The sequence below is a fragment of the Pelodiscus sinensis genome, chromosome 27, assembly GCF_049634645.1.
Source record: "Pelodiscus sinensis isolate JC-2024 chromosome 27, ASM4963464v1, whole genome shotgun sequence".
NCBI classification, from domain to species: domain Eukaryota; kingdom Metazoa; phylum Chordata; order Testudines; family Trionychidae; genus Pelodiscus; species Pelodiscus sinensis.
In genome coordinates, this window is record NC_134737.1 from 4,848,134 (window position 1) to 4,868,472 (window position 20,339).

Genomic DNA, 20,339 nt, shown 5'->3' on the forward strand with positions numbered 1-20,339 from the left:
GAAACAAGCTAAATACAGAAGAATAGATTACATAGAAAATGGGCAGGAAACAGCAACCTGACCTCTTATCTGAATTGAAAGGAGTAAGGAAGTGATTACTTGACTGATGTAGAACATCCTTTTCCCAGTGTGTGTTAAATCATTCTTGGAAGTATAGGTGACTGGTGCCTGCAAGGGGTAGGGCTACCTAGAGAAACAGGGAGGGGCATGAGGAAGCACCGTATTTAGCAAACAAAATTTTGGCAGGGTATGAGGAGGCATTGCACTTCTGGGGTGCTACCATTAGTTACCTATGCTTTGTATAAATGACTTACTCCTGAGTCTCATCAAGGTACCAGCAAAATCCAAATATTTGGCCTTTAGAATTCACCAATTTACACTTTTACTTGCACCCTCAGGGGTGGGGAATCTTTTTTGGGGATCAGAGGCTGCTGACCCACACAAAAATCAGTCCGGGGCAACACACAAGGGAGAAGCAAAAAAAAAAAATCCATCACTAACATGGCTCTCAACTGAGAAGCAAAAAGACACTCTCCACACCAGATCCTAGTGGGGGTCAGGCTAGTAGACTTTGTATGCTCCGGTCCTGTACACAAGTGACAAGGGTTGTGGAGTGCCAGTGTGTGCACCCTAATCCTGGGGAGAGCCCTGAGCCTTGGGGGCTGGATCTGGGCTAGCCAGGGGCCGCATCCAGCCCCATGCCTTAGGTTCCCATCCCTGATCCAAGATATTAAAAATAGTTTTTATCTACACGTTTTCAGTCCAAACACTGGCCCTAAGTTTCAACACCTTTTGCATCAGTGGACCATAATCACTGATGGCCTTAGTGAATTCAGTATATTGAAGTAAATGACACTGTTCCTGTTTGTCAATGGTGAGCCCCAAATTAATTATTAATGTAATTACTAAAAAAATCCCAGATTCTAAAAGCCTTCAAACTCTCTGCAGTATTACCATACAGAGTTGGATGTGGGTGGGTGGATGGGTAGGTGATTTCACATTTTATGCTGCTTTTAAGTAGTATTAATTCAGGATAAAAGGGGAGTTTTACTTTTAACTACAGAAACCATATTATCTTCACTTTCAGTGTAATGCAAATTGTATGTCTCTCTTCATTTTCAAAGTAAAAGGAACCAGCTTCCATGAAAGAGTTAAGCATGTGTCATGTTTAAAAAAAAAGGATATGGGGGAGGGAGGAAAGTTAACAATGTGATAGTGAGATTGCTATAAACTACTTAAGCTAGATCCAGCTTTGGACACACTCCACCTCATAATTTGGAACCACAAGCGTAACCCATGCAAGGGAATTCCACCCCATATGTTACTGGCCTCAAAGACTCAAACTAAAAGGCAGTTTGCACACTACTCAACAGAGCTGTAGCAGGACTTAAAAATCCAAGATTACTAAAGCAATATCCAGTTTTGCTTGAACATAATCAGCAGATATGTTGTTACTGGGAAGTTTAAAAGCAATGAAGAGGAAGCAGCTTTTCTGCACTATGTTCTGTGTTCTGAGCTTGATAGGTGAGTATTAAACATATAAAGGCTCAATTTATGGCTACTATATTCATTAAGCACAAAATAGAGTGGGGGGAGGGGGAGAAATGTGCAGGGAAATACCTCTCTGTATTACTGATCCTACTACCAGTCCTTAGATAGAAGGTAGAGAAAACAGTGTACTGTAAATGTAATGTATGTTCAATAAAATTGGAGCAGACCACAGATTAGATAGAGAGCATTCTATAGAGGACATTTTATGTAGAATAATGACACATCTCCTGATTCTCCAAAAAAAGCCAAAAATGAGTGTTCAGAACAGGAATTATTACTGCTTTAAATGGAGTTGAAAACAAAAATATGAAAGCATTCAATTAGAACCTAGGTTATAAGAAAGATGTAAATGTGTGGAATTCCACTAATGAATTCATATAACTTGTTGCTCTGTACTAGCCGGAAAGGACAGAGGTTTCTAATTTTCAATGATTATTTTATAGGAATTAAACACTTATTTAGTTTAAAAACAAGTGTAACTACAAAACCTGTTCTAAAAATCTGTCACTTCCCAAAAAAAACTTTGCTTCCTCGGATGAACTTCTTGTTACCATGGGGAATCCTTCACCCACCCTTAAGTCATCCACAAGCAACAATCAGCACAGGGGGGAAGAGGAGAAGAGAGTAATTTTAAGGATTTTTGGTGCATAGGCCTCTGTTTTGCATAGGGTGCTTTTGTTGGATTTTAGTTTAAGCAATATTTAACACTTTGACATATTTTTGTATATTTGTTCTAATCTACTAAGAATCTTAATACTAATTAAGATTGGCATAATAAATTATTGGGGAACTTTTTTGTCTGAATATTCTATAAGCAGTACTAGAATAACATCCAAAATCCTGAAGTATCCAACCTACTTTGTTTTCACTTTTGTCAATGAAATGTGTGAGAATAGATTCTCTTAAATAGTCAGTTAAATTGTGCTCTTCTGTCTCTTATTTCATTGCTAATATTTCAGAAAGGAACAAATTCACTCCCTTATCAAGCTGGCACACAATATTGCTCACTTGTGCCATTTCATCTCACCTTCTAGTATGCTTTTACAGAAAGCCCAGTACAAAGAAGTCTTTAAAGTGTGTTTCAGCATTGTGTTACTGTCTGAGATGTGTGGTGAGCAAGGATTTAGTACAAGAGCTTTTGTCTGCAATTAGAAATCTGAATCATTTGTGCCATGAAAAAAGGCAAAGGCAAAATTAACAAGTGCTAGGGTTTGAGGGGGTTGTTTTTTGTTTTTTTTTAAATTTTGTACTTATAATGGACTTTGAGAGAAAATACACATACTGTAAAATGTGTTGCCATTTATTAGCTAAGCCAATACTCTGCTCTGGTATGGGATTTTTAAATGCTTTGTGAATAGTTAATTTGCTCCCCATATGTCTGGCTGATAGATCTTGCCTACATATTGATGGTCATATCTGGGGTCAGGAAGGAATTTTTCCCCAAATCAGGAAGATGAGATTCCAGGGGGCAGTTTCCTTCCTCTGCCACACAGCACGGGTCACTTTTACTGATTTGAACTAGAGTAAATGGTGCACTCTCTGTAACCTGATGTCTTTAAATCAAGATTTGAGGACTTTGGCGACTCAGGCAGTAATTTCTGGCCCATTACTACAGGAATGTGTGTTGTGAGGTTCTATGGCCTGGAATGTGCCAGACATTAAACTAGAACATTATGAGAGTCCTTTTCTCCTTTAGATCTATAAGTCTATGAACACCCCTGTGTGAGGTAAATAAGTTTTAATTCCATTCCATAGGGTAAAATAAAGCACAGAGGGGTTCTGAATACCTGCGTTTCTCATTGACTTCTGTTGGAGCTATGAGTGCCTAACACCTGTGAAAATAATTCCCTAAATGACATGTCTCAAGATTCCACAGTGAATCGGGTACACAGGTAACAGGAGTTCTATATCCTTGTTACTTACTTATTCCCTGGACAATGCTGCCTTTTTGGTGGCTTCTAGGACATGAACTTTCAGAACCAAAATATCATGCCTTTTTTCAGGTATCTACATCTTAGATGACTATATAAATTCAGGGGTATAATATCAAAAACTAGTTACTACAAAGAGAGTGGTCCTGGCCATCAATTTTTGAGCATCCAAGCACAAGCTCTATTGTATATTTGTAAACGTTGTTTTTCATTCTTCCTTTAAGACCTTCTATTTACTTGCTACCAGAATACTGTACTTGCTTTGGGCAGGGGGCTGGACTCGATGACCTCCTGAGGTCTCTTCCAGCCCTAGGATTCTATAAGCTGAAGCCTTTAACAACATTTCCATTTAGGAAAACTTATAGCAGGGACTGTGCAAAATTTGATCATTTGCAAGGATTCATACAAACACACTTTTTTGGTCAAGAGGCGATAAGGGTCTGGGAACCTCTGACAGGTTGTGATGCAGCCTGGGAGCTACTAGAATCTCTGTGCCCCTACCAGTTTAGCTCCAAGTTCAGTTATCACCCAGCATGACAGCAGGTGGCACTGCACACCCAGCTGAGTTACCCGAGTGCCTTACTTAAGCCACTAACTAGTTATTACTGGCTTACTATCTCTTGGTGCGTTGCAGCAAGATCTTTACCAAGGAGAGAGAATTAAGATTTGGTGCCATAGTATCTGTGAAATTAGCAATTGAGAATGAAACAATTCACATATTCTTTAGAATAAAAAAAATACTAACTTCAACTGAGCACCCTTTTGTGCCTATTCACATAATGCAGAACTCACGTTGTTCCTGTGGGTCAGGTGTGTTGATAAAAGAGAGACTGAAAGACATACCTATGGTGGGTGCTGTAGTGATATCAAGGTACAGGTTGAATGTCTCTAATCCAGAACTCTCTGGTCTGGCATGATTTCAGTTAGCGGGATGTCCACTTATCAAGGGTGTGGCCAAGTTTCCCATGGTCCCAAAAAGTTTGTTCACAGTCACCAGTCCTGACTGTTCTGTTATTTAGCTCTAATTTACCCCTAAATATCTTCTAAGGGCCCAGTAAGCAGTGGAAGTGTTGGTAATGCTGCTAGACAATATTGATGTCCAGTGGTACAGAAAATTGTCAGGTTTGGCTCCAGTGAGGTCCCAAGGATGCTGGACTAGAGAAGTTCAACCTGTACTTACTCCAGTAGATTTTCTGTCACATTGCTTCCTAGTCTGCTATAGTGTTGGAATAGAATTTTCCCCAACTTGTTTAAACATCTTCATTAAAGAAGGAACAATTTGCTACTTCATATATGGCTACGTCTTGACTATATCCCTCTTTCGACAGAGGGATGCAAATAAAGCACTTCGAAAGTGCAAATGAAGCTGGGATTTAAATATCCTGTGCTTCATTTGCATAATCATGTAATGGTGCTCTTTCGAAAAAGCGCTATTTTGAAATTGAAACCACAGTCTAGATGCAGTTCTTTCGAAAACGGGGTGCTCTTTAGAAAGATTTTTTGAGGTTTACAGGATCTTTCGAAAAAGCGCTCCATTTTTGAAAGAATCGTGTCTAGACTGTCGTTTCAATTTCAAAATAGCGCTTTTTCGAAAGAGTGCCATTACATGATTATGCAAATGAAGCACGGGATATTTAAATCCCGGCTTCATTTGCACTTTTGAAGTGCTTCATTTACATCCCTCTGTCGAAAGAGGGATGTAGTCTAGACACACCCCTAGTTAAAAGTAGGACCCAGCATATTGCTGAAGACCTGCAACTTGTTACTGACCTCTGAGTTGTAGGTGTCAGCACTTCTCAGGGTCACAACCCAACTCAGATGCACAACTTTAACAAAGCAAACATCTCCTGAGCAATTTCCTTGCTGATCTCTCCCCTTGGCTTTTAATCTTATTTTCCCAGCAGCATTTCTCCACTCAAGAGCTAGACAATAGAAGAATGACTCTCAAAAGCTATGTGCATGTTGGCTGAAATAGCAAGCTAAGAATTCCCTCTTCCCCACTGACATATATTAAGTGGAAACAAAACCACTCCATGCTGTTTAAAGGAAAATTTGTTGACACATATTTTCAGACTCCAAAGTAAGATTAGAAAAGGTTCAAGGTAAAAGCAAATCCAGAATTATGAAACACATTACTTGAAGGCTAATTAGGAGTGATTCAGCACTTGTCTAATCTAAATATTAAGCTATAATTCAGATTTATTCATATAATAATTTGTAGTTTTTCCAAGAACTACTTTTCATGTATTTTAGATATGGTACTTAGGGTCTATTCCTGGCTCTGCCATTAACCTGTTTTGTTACATTGAGCAAGTTATTTCAACCTGATGCTTCAAATTCCCCATTTGTAAAATGGGGATAATGATAAACTTCACATGCTTTGCAAAAAGGTATGTATAAAAAGCATGAAATAAGAGCTAAAAATACTACGGTGAGCTGACAGTCTGCAGCTAGGCTATATTTCATAGCTAAGCTAGTGGGATGCATTCCCAGCACCATGCCAACCTATGAAGTTTTAAAACCTTTGAACCACACTGTCTGAGCACTTTTGAAAATTAATTTTGAAGTAATTCACCCATGGTCTACGAGCAGGCACACAGTGGAGGCAGGATTAGAACCTTTTCTTCCTGAGTTCCCACATCGCTATCTATCCTTGCATGTGAGAAGCTGCCTTAAAATCAGAAGCCAAAATGTCCATCCTCAAAGGAAGACATGTACGAGAATGCTGTGCATCCCTGGAACTGCTATATTTCAGCGGGTACTGCATGTAATTTGCATTTCATCTGATCCAAATGAAAGTTGCTAAGTGGAAAATAATTGTCTGCAAAATCTACTTGGTCTTTCTGGTTCATTTTTAAGATGAGTGCTTTTTTTAAAGGCTGGGAAAGGGGGGGTTACTTCAGTTTGTACATTCCAATTACACCATATAACAGGTAGAACAGGAGATCCCAATACAGTGCTGAGTCACTGGAGATGGGCAAACCTGTTTGTTTAAAATAAAGACTTTTCGCCTTTGACTTGAATCAAATGCTAATCAAAACTATTACATTTAGGAAAGTTTCTGTATGTTCAGATTCAGCTAGTGAGAAAAATAGAAAGGAGCATAAACTTTGTCAAATTAAGTGTAAAAATATAATAAGAAAAGACAAAAAGGAGTTTGAAGAACAGCTAGACAAAAACTCAAAAAGTAATAGCAAAATGTTTTTTAAGTACATCAGAAGCAGAAAGTCTGCTAAACAACCAGTGGGACCCTTGGATGATCGAGATGCTAAAGAAGCACTCAAAGATGATAAATCATTCCAGAGAAGCTAAATAAATTCTTTGCTTCAGTTTTCATAGCTGAGGATATTGGGGATATTCTCAAACCTGAGCCATTCTTTTTAGATGACAAATATGAGGCATTGTCCCAGATTGAGGTGTCATTAGAGAAGGTTTTGGAACAAATTCATAAACTTAACAGTAACAAGTCACCGAGACCAGAATGCATTCACCCAAGAGTTCTAAAAGAACTCAAATGTGAAATTGTGGAAATATTAACTGTGGTTTGTAACTTATCCTTTAAATAAGCTTCTGTACCTAATGACTGGAAGATAGTTAATGTGACGCCAGTATTTAAAGAGGGCTCTAGAGTGATCCTGGCAATTACAGATGGGCAAGTCTAACGTCAGTACTGGGCAAATTAGTTGTAACTATAGTAAAGAATAAAATTGTCAGACATATAGATGAACATAATTTGTTGGGGGAAAATCAACATGGTTTCTGTAAAGGGAAATCATGCCTTACTAATCTACTAGGGTATGTCTACACTTCCCCCTAGTTCTAACTAGGGAGGCAAATGAAGCATACGGAAGTTGCAAATCAAGCACGGATTTTAAATATCCCATGCTTGATTAGCATAATCGTAGCTAGTCGCCATTTTAAAATGCTGGTCGCCCGATTTAACTTGCCACATGTAAACGTGGTAGTTCGATTGGAAACCCTTCCAATGCAATGAGGAGTAACAGTTAATTCGAGGGAAGGGTTTTAAATTGGACTACTGCGTCTACACATGGCAAGTTAAAGGGTGACCGGCATTTTAAAATGGTGACTGGCCGCAATTATGCTAATCAAGCATGGGATATTTAAATCCCGCACTTGATATGCAACTTTGGTATGCTTCATTTGCCTCCCTTGTTCAAACTAGGGGGCAAGTGTAGACATACCCTTAGAGTTCTTTGAGGGAGTCGACAAACATGTGAATAGAAGGGGTCCAATGGATATAGTATACTTAGATTTCCAGAAAGCCTTTAACAAGGTCCCTCACCAAAAGCTCCTATGTAAATTAAGTTGTCATGGAATAAGAGGGAAGATCATTTCATGGATTGAGAACTGGTTAAAAGACAGGAAACAAAGGGTGGGAATAATGGTAAATTTTCAGAATGGAGAGGGGTAACTAGTGGTGTTCCCCATGGGTCAATCCTAGGACCAATCCTATTCAACTTATTCATAAATGATCTGGAGAAAAGGGTAAACAGTGAGGTGGCAAAGTTTGCAGACAATACTGAACTGTTCAAGATAGTTAAGACCAAAGCAGACTGAGAAGAGCTTCAAAAAGATCTCACTAAACTAAGTGACTGGGCAACAAAATGGCAAATGAAATTTAATATTAATAAATGTAAAGTAATGCACATTGGAAAAAATAATCCCAACTGTACATACAATATGATGGGGACTCATTTAGCTACAACTACTCATGAGAGAGATCTTGGAATCACTGGGGATAGTTCTCTTAAAACATGTATTTAGTGTGCACAAGCAATCAAAAAAAGCAAATAGAATGTTAGGAATCATTAAAAAAGGGATAGAGAATAAGACAGAAAATATCTTATTGCCTCTATATAAAACCATAAAACGCCCACATCTTGAATACTATGTACAGATGTGGTCACCTCATCTCAAAAAAAGATACATTGGAAAAGGTCAGAAAAGGGCAAAAAAATGATAGGGGTTTGGAACAAGTACCATATGAAGAGAGTGTAAAAAGACTTGGACTTTTTATCTTAGAAAAGAGGAGACAAAGGGGGAATATGATAGAGGTCTATAAAATCATGACTAGTGTGAAAAAAGTGAATAAGGAAAAGTTATTTACTTATTCTCATAATATAAGAACTAGGGGACACCAAATGAAATTAATAGGCAACAGGTTCAAAAACAAAAAAAAGGAAGTTTCTTCACTCGGTACACTGTCAACCTGTGGAACTCCTTGCCAGAGGATGTGGTAAAGACTAGAACTTTAACAGGGTTCAAAAAAGAGCTAGATATATTAATGGAGGTTGTGTCCATCAATGGCTGTTAGCCAGGATGGGTAGGAATGGTGTCCCTAGCCTCTGTTTGTCTGGAGGTGGGTGACAGGGGAGGGATCACGTAAGGATTATCTGTTGTGATCTCTCCCTCTGGGGCATCTGGTATTGGCCACTGTCAGCAGACAGGATGCTGAGCTAGATGGAGCTTTGGTCTCACCCAGTATGGCCATTCTTACGTTGTTAATGTGATTTTTACATAGTAAAATATTACATGGTGTATATACATTAAAAAAAGGATTAAAAGTGCAGTGAATTGTGCTATTAGAACGTCTATTAAAATGTGTACCTAGTGTACTAGTGCAAGACCCTGTCTGTTTTTGTACCTGATGTAAGCTATATACATTTGTACCTATGAGTGTAGGGCTGCAACCACCTTTTCCTGCATACGATCATCCTCAAGTAGCTCTATTCATCTACCAAGAGCCTTCAAAATAGAGGAGATGATGAGCAGAAAATTGGTGAGGCCAAGGTGGAATGGTAATTCAGGTTCAACTTCTTCTAGAACACTGATTGTCAAGTACGCAAGCCACATGGATCATAGATGCTACCTGAGAAATCAGGTTCCTAAGCTGGCTCTTTAAGTCAGGCTATGCAACAAGGCAAAATCCCTCCTTACTGGCTCTAAGTGTTGATTGGGTGCCTTCTGCTCAAGGCTGACTGCAGTGATGTCATGGTTGGCATTGTCAGCCCTCCTCCTTTCCACATTCTCTTTGGCCTTTTTCCTTTGTGTCATTCGTGACTGCAGATCCCACACCCATATCCTGTCTGGGGCTGTATGGAAAGGGGGGGAAAAGGAGGAGGGAATTTATCAGATATTTCCAGAGCAAATGGAGTTCCAACCACTTGAATTTCTGCCACATGACGGGAGAGGAGTAGAACTAGAGCTTTATGAGTAATGTAGCTCGGCATCCCCAAAGCTGCTGCTTATTAAAGTTGAATAGCTTAATGAAAGGCAAACATTGACATGTGGCTCGTGCAGTTGTAGTTCAGTTCTGCCCTCTTTCTCCACAGCTTCTCCATTCCGATCAACACACTCGGTCTCTAGCTAGTCCACATCAGTTGATTGAGGCATGCAGGGCTCGGGCTAAGGGGCTGCTGAACTGAGGTGAAGACATTTGGGCTTTGGCTGCAGTCCAAGGCCCAGGTTCCAGAGCTCAGCCTGCAGTGTGAAGCCAAATGTCTATATCACAATTAAATAGCCCCTTAGCTCAAGCCCCATGAGCCTAAGCCAGCTGGCATGGGCTAGCCACAGGTGTCTAATTGCAATGTAGATGTACACTTAAAGGACCAGGAGCTCCTAAATGCTCATTTTAGTTCTGCCCTTGTGGCGTTAGTTATGTGTCATTAGAGTCCTTCCTCAGTTTGTCTGTCTGTAAAATTGGGCTAATACATACCCTGCATGGTTTTTGCAAGGATTAATTAGTTGAAGTCAAAGGTATTAAAGCAGAGATGGATGCCAAGTGATTTGAAAAAAATGAGGTGTCCTGTGGCACCTTAGAAAATAACAGGTTTATTAGAGGATAAGCTTTGGTGGGGAAAAACCCACTTCACCAGCATAGGCATGCGCACAGGGTGTGCCTGGGCACACCCTAATGCGGGGTGAACTGGCAGACGGGCTGGCTGGAGGAGGAGGGTTGTAATGGGGCAAGCCCATCCCCCCTACCTCTGCAAGACGACACCGGCGGCCACGGCATCAGAAACTGCGCAGCCCGGCATGCCTCGGTGCTGCTGCGCGTGCTCCAGCGGCCCGTGGGCACTTCAAAAGCCGGGGCCGCACACCATGGAGCTGGTGGAGGATGCGGGAGAGCTTCAGGTAAGTATGCCCCCTCCGGCTGGCCACCCCCTCCTGTGTGCAACCACACAACTCCCCCACCCCACCCCACCTGTATACCCCCCACTGCCGGCCACCGTCCCCGGTGCGGCTCTAGAGACGGCAGAGTGGAGCCGCTCACAGGGGGAGGGTGCAGCCGGGCTCCCTGCCTCGCCAGGGCCACTCACCCACCTGTGCCCCAAAGGCCCATCGTGTGCCCCAAGCCCGAGAGCTGCCCCCTCAGTGCCGGGACCCCACAGCCCGGGGTCTCGCCACTGACTGGGCCGCGCCGTGCCGGAAGTACTGCCTGGCTGGGTAGGGCTACAGCAGCTGCTCCTTGCACGCTGGGCTCAGCCCCGAGCTGGGCTCCTGGTGGCCAGGCTCAGGAGCTGCCCACATGGTGGGGGCCCGCTGCTCAAAGCCCACCCCAGGAAAAAATACCAGCTGGGAGGGAGGCGGGGCTGGCCAGGAGGAGGAAGGGACGGGGCTGGCTGGGGAGATTGGGAGGGGGGCAGCACCAGTAATCCGGGGAGATAAGGGGGTAGCGCGGCTGGCTGGAGGAGATGGGGGGCGGAGCGGGAGCAGGGGCAGCGTGGCTGGCCAGAGGAGATAGGTAGGAGAAGAACTGGCCAGCAGGAAGCAGGGATGGCCGGGAGGGTGCTGGGGGCAGCAGAGCTGGTTGGGAAGGATCGGGGGAAGTTGGCCGGGGGGGGGGGGGGGGGGGAGACTGATCCGGGCACATGCTGATCCCGGGGCGCTGTCAGTCCCATGCACGGTCCCGGCAAAGCGCAAGTGAGTCCGGCTGCGGCTCCACAACATGCTCAGGAGATGGGACAGGGCTCCTCCTCCCCACAGCATCAGACTCAACCAGGAATCACCAATTCGGCCCCATGCAGCTTGCTCTGGGGAGCTACATTTCCTGGGCAGGTGGGATGTTGAGCCTGGAGGATAAATGTGGCTTCCGGTGCCTCCATGTGCGGGTCCCTCCCAGAGCATTGAGGCTTCAAGCTCTATTGTTACTATAGTCTCATGTGTCTCTTGGAGACCTTTCGCCTTGGAGACCTTAGCCCTGGGCCAGCAGCTGGAGTGACTCCACAGACTCCAGCCCCGCAAACTGGAAGGCAGAAGGTTGGGGAGGGGAAGGGGGAAAATAGGGGGAAGGGATGGAAGAGGAAGGGGCTCGTGCTGAGGGGAGGGGGGCAAGGCAGGAGAAGAAAGGGGCAGGCACCAACGGACAGGGTGCAGGAGAGACAAATGCCAGGGGACCAAGTGGAGACAATGAGGAAGAGGGCAGGAGGGAGGAGGTGTCAGTGGGAGGGGGGACAGGGTGATGCTGGGAGAGGAGAGGGTAAGGGCACTGGGGGGCTAGAGGAGGGAGGAGGAGGTGTTGGGAGAAGGCTTGAAAGAAGGGGTGAGTATGAGGAAGGCGGGGATGGAGCAAGTCATGTGTGAGGGCACAGGGGCTTGAGAGGAATGGGGGCAGAGGGTGGTGAAGGGGTGGGCAAAGGGGCAGGGGCAGTGAGTGAAGGGGGAGGCACCAAGAAGGTGCAGGGGTAAGGGAAGGTGCAGGTGCCAGGGGATTCTGGGGGTGAAGCAGACAGGCAGACACCTGCAGGGGAGGGACCAGCACCAGAGGAGAGAGGCAGGGCAGGTGTTAGGAGAGGGGATGAGGAGGGATAGCTCACATGATCAGAGTGGGGCTACTGGAGGAGTGGGCACAGTGGGGAGAGAAGGGCTGGTAGAGGGGGGCAAGTATCAGGAAGGCTAAGGGCAGTGAGAAGGGCAGGAGTCAGGACAGCAGAGGAAGGTGATGGGGACTAATTTGGCTACAACAAATCAGGAAAGAGATCTTGGAGTTATCGTGGATAGTTCTCTGAAAACTTCCACACACTGTGCAGCGGCGGTCAAAAAGGCAAATAGGATGCTAGGAATCATTAAGAAAGAGATAGAAAATAAGACACAGAATATCTTACTGCCCCTGTATAAAACTATGGTACGCCCACATCTTGAGTATTGTATACAGATGTGGTCTCCCTCACCTCAAAAAATATATTTTGGCCTTGGAAAGGGTTCAGAGAAGGGCAACTAAAATGATTAGGGGTTTGGAACAGGTCTCATATGAGGAGAAGCTAAAGCAATTGTGACTTTTCAGTTTAGAAAAGAGGAGACTGAGGGGGGATATGATAGAGGTCTATAAAATCATGAGTGTTATGGAGAGGGTGAATAAAGAACAGATATGGGAACTAATGAATAAATGAACTAGAGAACACCAAATGAAATTAAAGGGTAGCAGGCTTAAAACTAATAAGCGAAAGTTCTTCTTCACGCAGCACATAGTCAACCTGTGGAACTCCTTGCCAGAGGAGGCTGTGAAGTCTAGGACTATAACAGAGTTTAAAGAGAATTTCATGGAGGTTAGGTCCATAAAAGGCTATTAGCCAAGGGATAGAAATGGTGTCCCTGGCCTCTGTCTGTCAGGCTGGAGATGGATGGCACAAGACAAATCGCTTGATCATTGTCTTTGGTCCACCCCCTCTGGGGCACCTGGCGCTGGCCACTGTCAGCAGACAGGCTACTGGGCTAGATGGACCTCTGGTCTGACCCAGTACGGCCATTTTTATGTTCTTACATTGGGGGCAGCAGGCACCAGGGGAGCTGATGAAGCAAGGGGAGGAGACATGGCAGCAGAGGGAAAAGGTAGAGGTTTATAAGGTATTTATTAGTAACTTGGGTGCCACAGTGGCACATCCAAACAAGCCACATGAACTCAGTACTGGTGCACAACACAAAAATCATTCTGCTCAATGGAGGAAACTGAGAGGGAACTCTTCCCCCAGCCTCTCCGCTCCGAGTTACTGTCACTGTTGGGTTAATGCAATTACAGGACAGTTGCATGAGGGAGGTTTGGTGAGGGCCAAACTAATCCCTATTGGTAGAAGGATGGTGGGAAAAGTCCTTGGGGGGGGGTCACATGACACCTTTTTTTTCTGGTCATGTGTCCATATTGCCCCGAGAGTGTTACCTCCAGAGGTGTGGCTAATGGGAGTCAGGGGGTGTGGCTAACAGGGGTCAGGGACATGGTTAACAGGGGTCAGGGGTGTGGCTAATGGGGGTCAAAGTACATTTTTTAAAAATTCTTTGGGTGCGCACCCTAATGACATGTGCTTCGCATGCCTATGTTCACCAGATGAATGGTGATTTGAAGATGAAGTGTGCTATACAAAGACTAATTAGTACCGTCATCACAAACAGGCAGCTATTTCCACAGGTTGCACATTAGTCATTGTGAAGATTCAGATGAGAGGAAGAAAACCCTGTATTTAACTGACTTATACACTACATAACAACATACAAACTGCTGAGACTTTGCCCAGTGTTGATCTGAGGCTGTTCCTTTGCTACAGGAGTGGGGAACCTAAGGCCCAGCATTCATCCCACCTCTGAGGCTCCTGGCTTCCCCCCCTCTCCTCCCCTCCCAGCTCTGGGGAGCCTACACTAGTGCTCCAGTCCCCCCTCCCCCAATTCTTTTGCGAGGCTGGAGCACACAAAATCCACTAGCCCAGGCTCCCCTAGGCTCTGGGGGTGTATAGAGAATGTGGGGAGTGTCTTTCTCCTCAGTTGAGGGCCATATCAGTGAAGACTTTTTTGTTTTTGTTTTATTTCTCATGTGTGTGCAGCCTCTGACTGATTTTTCTATGGGTCAGTGGCCCTAGACCCCAAAAGATTCTCCCGTCCCCCTTCGCTTCACCATACGGAGCTGGGTGTTGTGTAGGGCTGGGGAACAATGGTGCAGAACTCCAGTGGGAGTGATGAGAGTCAATTCATTTGTGTTGAGTTTATGTTGTTGCTTGATTATTTGATTTGATCTGGGTTAAGTGACAGGTAGGTTTATTGATTATTTTTATAAAATGGTCAAGGATGTCCAACGCACTGGATGAATATTCTTTTGTCGTAGTATAGTGAAAAGGTCAATTAAATAAATATTTGTGAAATCATGTCCTCCACACAACTAATTTGGAGATGATTCCCTTCTGTGCTAGATTTCCTAAACACTGATTGCTTTATGTTAACAGTTTTATTTGGCTTAAATTCTCATTCCTTTAATACTAATAAATTCACACAAATTTTGCAAAACCAATAAGAATGTCCTATGCGATAAATGATTCACGTTTTTAATGAAGTGCCACTTAGGAGTCATATCCCCATTCCCACCTGCATTGTTAGAGATATCTCGAGTCCTACAGCTGCAAAACCTTTTGATACTTGCAGTATTAAAATGGTTGCTTGTGCTGGGGAGTGGAAGGGAGGAAGGGAGTCTTCTTGTAATAAAATGAAGCAAATCCAAAGGCAACTTAAGGTGGAGGAAGATCCAGTCCTTGTTTTATGATGCACACTGATGCAAAGATTTTGGCCAAACAGCTTTGATATTTTTATAAACATCTGGAAAAGTTCAAAGGTGTTTGTTTGGGTGGTTATGGCACTTTGGGAAGTCAAGTTCAAGGCATGATGTCATTTTAATGAGGTAAAGGTTCCTGCTGATGTCCATGTAAATACAAGGCCTTATGAAATGGGGAGATTTAACATTACGTTAATTATTATTCCGGGCATGGAATCATGTCTTCTGGTTTTAATTTATCAGGAAAACTCAGTGATTTAACTCTTTTGAATTGGCTCTTTCCTGGAAAAGGATATCTCTTTCATCTAAAAAGAAAACCTAGATCCAATACCCTTATACAGTGCAACGATTCAGATTTGGATGTGAGCTTTGCAGCTCAGTCCCACCTCTACTTTTAAATTGTCATAGAAGTGTAGTTCATTGGGGGGGGGGGGAGGGAGAGATTAGTTAAAGGCTGGTAATGGGGTACAGGAAAATGAATGTCAGTTGGATTTTTGGGGCTAGAGACTTTGAGAGGTGATCAGCATCCATGCAGCATGATGACCTTTTCTAAAAATCTTCCTACTTGCTCTGGTAACTAAATAGGAGATGAGCTCTTAGGAAAATCTGGCCCCAGGCTACAAAGAGGACAATCATGGAATGGACCTTGGAGAAGGCCATATGATGGAGTCATAACAGAGCAAGTCTGAGGCATGTTATATAAGAAGAAAAGTTGCAATGCCAATTTCCAGGCTGCATCTGTTCTAAAGTCTTATCAGGAATGGCAGCTTGGCTTATTTCATCAACACTAACCCTCCCAATATTAATAATGTTTTCTAATAAAGATCTTTCACGTTTTTGACATTACTTATTGTCATCTAGGCTTCTTAACTGGAAGACAAGAAAGAATGTAGGATATAAGTTTCCTTGAGAACATCACTGGTTGGGATAAGAGCTATACATAAATATCTCTTCCTCTTTATGAAGAAACTTAAATCTGAAGAAGTGGGTTGTACCCATGAAAGCTCGTGATACCATCTACTTTTCTGTTAGTCTCTAAGATGCTGCAAGACTATTCATTATGTTTTAAGTTTCTTCAGTTACAGACTAACATGGCTACTCCACTGAAATCTTTATGAAGAAATTCCCCTTCCTAAGAAGATTTTTAAAATGACACAAACTTTTTCAGGCCTTGTATTGATTAATATTTAAAGGCATGATGTTAGCATATTCAAAGCACTTGCAAAAGCACTATGGAAATACAACCCGTTAACTTGCTACAATCTGTGTTTTGGGTACTTTTTGCTGCTCCTGAAGAAAAAAGTAGGTTCTCTCTTCACTGACAGAAAAGGCTTAAGGGTAATTGTGAAGCTATTCTGTGGTCTGCCTTTTAACACTATGTGTATGTGCTCTCTTTTGGGAGTATGGCTGGAGTATAGACTTCACAGTTACCTCATTGTAGCCATTTCCATAAAGTAAGGCTGCCAACATGAAGGAAACTCTGAACACAGGCATTAGGAGGATAAGGTATGAAAAGCATTCAAATGTTGATGCTTAGAAAGACTGTAGCTTGCATGTGAAATATCTGACAGGGTGCACGTTCACTGTGAGTTTCCTCTATGATAATGATGCCATGGAATGTAGCCTGTACATTTTCTTCAATGAGTACGAAGTTGCAGTAAACGCATTGACACTGCAACTTTATTGAACATGAGTTCCAGGGTAGTTCTTTTTGCCAGATGGGGGCTTTGGGTTTTATTGTAGGTCTAACAGATGAGTTTGGCTACATATGTAAGGCCTAGTCATGCAGTCACCATATAAACAAAACTGCCTTTAATGCCAATGGGAATTTTGAGCCTATATGGAATTGCAGAACTTTGCCTTTATTGAACTGCAGTTGAACAAAAGGTCTGTGAAGTGCAAAGATGGGGTCTGCACGCTGCTACTTACACAGAATCAATTGTTGGTGTTGAGTGCGGAATGTTACCACATGTCCCTTGGATAGTTAACAGTAGCTATTTGTGTGTTCGACACTGATGGGTTCTTGCTGTTTTGTGGTACTTTTTTATATCAAATGAATTATTCATTTAGTCTCATGTCTTAGGGCAGGTCTATTAGACCCGGAAGGTCGGTTTAAGGTTCACAACTCCAACTATGTAAATAACTTCAGAGGGGTAGCTGAATTAGTCTTTAACTGGAAAAACTTAAAAAACAATGAATAGTCTAGTAGCACCTTAAAGACTAACAAAACATGTAGATGGTATCATGAGCTTTCGTGGGCAAAACCCACTTCTTCAGGGTTTTGCCCACAAAAGCTCATGATACCATCTACATGTTTTGTTAGTCTTTAAGGTGCTACTAGACTATTCGTTGTCTTCTATGTAAATAACGTAGCCAAAGTCGAAATACATTAAGCTGAGTGGGGCACCGTCTTCACAGCAGGACATCAATGGGAGCAAACACTTCCCTCGGCCTCCCTTACTCCTCACAATGGCAAGGAGTATTGGCGCCGACCAGAGGAGCCCTCAGCGTTGGATTTAGCAGGTCTTTACTAAGCCAGCTAAATCAAATGCCAGAATATCTATCTCCAATGCGGCAAGTGGAGACATGGCTTTATATTTATTATACCCATTGTTCTGCAGTAAAATCTTTGTTGTTGCAAGTTGCTTAGTGAGCTTCAAATAGGATTAGACAAATATGGGTAGAAATATCACCTGCTCTGTTAATTGGATAAAAATAAGGGCCCAAAATTACTCCTGTTCCAAGGCATAATTTGATCATCATCATCAAGAGTCAGAAGGAAATTTCCCAGTGCTGCATATAATAGCATTGCATAATTAGCTATATTTTAGGGATTTATCCCTTCTCTGAATCACCAAACATTTTCTGAAGACAGGGTAGCAAACTAGATGGACCTTATCTATTCTGACATGGGAGGTGAGTAGTTTATGTTTCAGATACACCAAGAGACTATTAAAATGGAATATTTAATTTATCCCTAGAATGCGTTGCAGGGTGAATTCTGTCTTATTTCGTGTGGCTAATCAGCTGGATGCCGTGGCCAAGAGAGCTGATACAATTGTGGGATGCATAAACAGGGGAGTTTCTAGTAAGAGTAGAGTGTAGAGACATTATTTTACCTCTATATTTGGCACTGATGTGACCATTGCTGGAAAATGAAGTCCACTTTTGGTACCTCCAGTGCAAGAAGGAAGTTGCTAAATTGGGGAAGATTCAGGGAAGAGCCACAAGAATTATTAAAGGATTAGAAAACATGGCTTTACAGTGATAGACTCAGTGAGCTAACCTTAGTTTAAACAAAGAGAAGGTTAAGGGGTGACTTGATGTGAGTCAATAACCATGGTCCCCAACCCGGCGCCCGCGGGCGCCATGGCGCCCGCCGGGCCCTTTATGTGCGCCCACGGAGCAATCTGGGCTGGCCCCGACCCCGGGCGTGCGGCAGGTGCCAGCCTCGGGCGCATGGCCGGCCCCGGATGCGCCACGCGTGCCCTGGCCCTGGCCCCGGCCCTGGCCCCGGCCCCAGGTGCGCCGCGTGGGCCCTGGCCCTGGCCCCGCCCGCATGCACCCTTGCCGGCCCCGGCCCTGGGGGCACCGCGCATGCCCGCACTGGCCCCGGCCGGGGATTGCAGCACATGCTGCTGCCAGCCTCGGGTGTGCGGCGCATGCTTGGCCCCGCCCCAGTCACGTGGCCGGTGAGCGGCCCCGCCCCCTTACGTACAGCGTGTGAGTGGCCCCGCCCCCAAGCGCCCGGCAGCCCTAAAAGATTGGGGACCACTGGTCTATAAGTACATTCATGGGAAACAAATATACAATAATGGGGTCTTCAGTTTGGCAGAGGAAGATGTAACATGAGCCAATGGCTAGATGAAGCTACACAAATAGACACTGAAAATAAAATGTAAATATTTTAACAGTAAGAGTGGTAAGCCATTGGAACAATATACCCAGGGTCATGGTGGGTTCTTTGAAAATAGACTTTTTCCTAAAAGATCTGCTTTGGGAATTATTTTGGAACAAGCCACTGACTTGTGCTATCAGAAGGTCAGACTAGGTGATCCAAGTGGTCCTTTCTGGCCTTGGAACCTATGAATTTATGTAGTAAGCCTATTCGCAGGAGTCTATGGTAAGGCCCTCCTATACTAACTCCCATTTTACAGAATTCTCTCCGGGTTTCCATGGAAAGTTTTGCATTGGCATCAAAATTCTTCTCTGCCCTGTACCTATGACTTAGGCCAGGTCTAAAATAGACCTGGAAGGTCAGTTTAAGGTACACAACTCCAGCCATGTAAATAATGTAGCTGTAGTGGGTATACCTTAAGCTGAGCTTAGCACTATCTTTACAGTGGGAAGACAATGGGAGACAATGCTCCCGTCAGCTTCCCTTCCTCCTCGCATCTGCAAGGAGTACCAGCACTGACAGGAAGTGCCCTCAGCATTCAATTTAGGGTGTCTTAACTAGACCCACTAAATCAAAGGCCAGAAGATTGATCTCCAGCACATAAGTCTAGATGTGACCTGAGTAGTATCAGTTCACCATCCGATAGACTCTCCAGGTGGGAACTGAATCCAGCTTTCTTAGCAAAGCCAGGAACAGAACCCAGCCTTTCCAATCACATATTCTAACCCGTCAACCCCACTCCTTTCTATGATGAAAGGCAAGAATCATTTCATTATTTTATTTATTGTTTTAGCAAGAACTAGCTGAAATATATTTCCTCTCCCTGAGTCCTGTTTCAGAGTGGCTTACTTTCACTGTAAGATGTTTGGGTTACTGCTCTCATTTTTACTGTGTATATACAGTGCCTACCACTAACGAGCCCTTATTGTTGACTGGGGCCCTTGAGTGCTACTATCCGTTAGCATTTTTTTTCTTGTCCATTAAGGTAGGTTTGTTATGTTGCCTCTCAGCATCCCAATATTTCTTCTGTGCATGAAAAGATTAGCAGGAACATTGGTCGTGACCCCATTTTAATGGGCTCAGGGTTGAAGCAGAAGCCCTACGGCTTCAGCCCAGATGGTGGAGTTCAGCTAACAGGGCCCTTGGCTGGGGCCCAGGTGCTTGGACTTTGGCTTTGACCCCTTTCCTGCCCAGGGAAATGGGTCTCAGGCACCCATTCCACCACCCGGGGATGCAAGAATCAGGTAGACTCAGGATTCTGGGGGGGTGTAGCTTGTGTGTGTGTGTGTGTGTGTGTGTCAGAAAGGAGTTGTGGTGAAATGACGTTTGAGAACCCTTGGACTAGTTTAACATTTGAGCCCCTTGCAGGGTTAGAAGCGTGTAAATGGTAATGATTCTGTAACCTGAAGTC

At 43.7% G+C, this 20,339-nt stretch overlaps 1 protein-coding gene across 1 annotated transcript in view; it reads left to right on the forward strand.

Annotated features, from left to right (window-relative positions):
- The first annotated feature begins 1,243 nt into the window (after positions 1–1,243).
- CD34 (CD34 molecule) overlaps positions 1,244–20,339 on the forward strand; it is a 39,556-nt gene continuing 20,460 nt past the window's right edge. Inside the window, exon 1 of the mRNA XM_075910580.1 lies at positions 1,244–1,524. Within this exon, the coding sequence (XP_075766695.1) occupies positions 1,446–1,524 (79 nt within the window). The 5' untranslated portion in view covers positions 1,244–1,445. The remainder of the gene's footprint in view (positions 1,525–20,339) is intronic.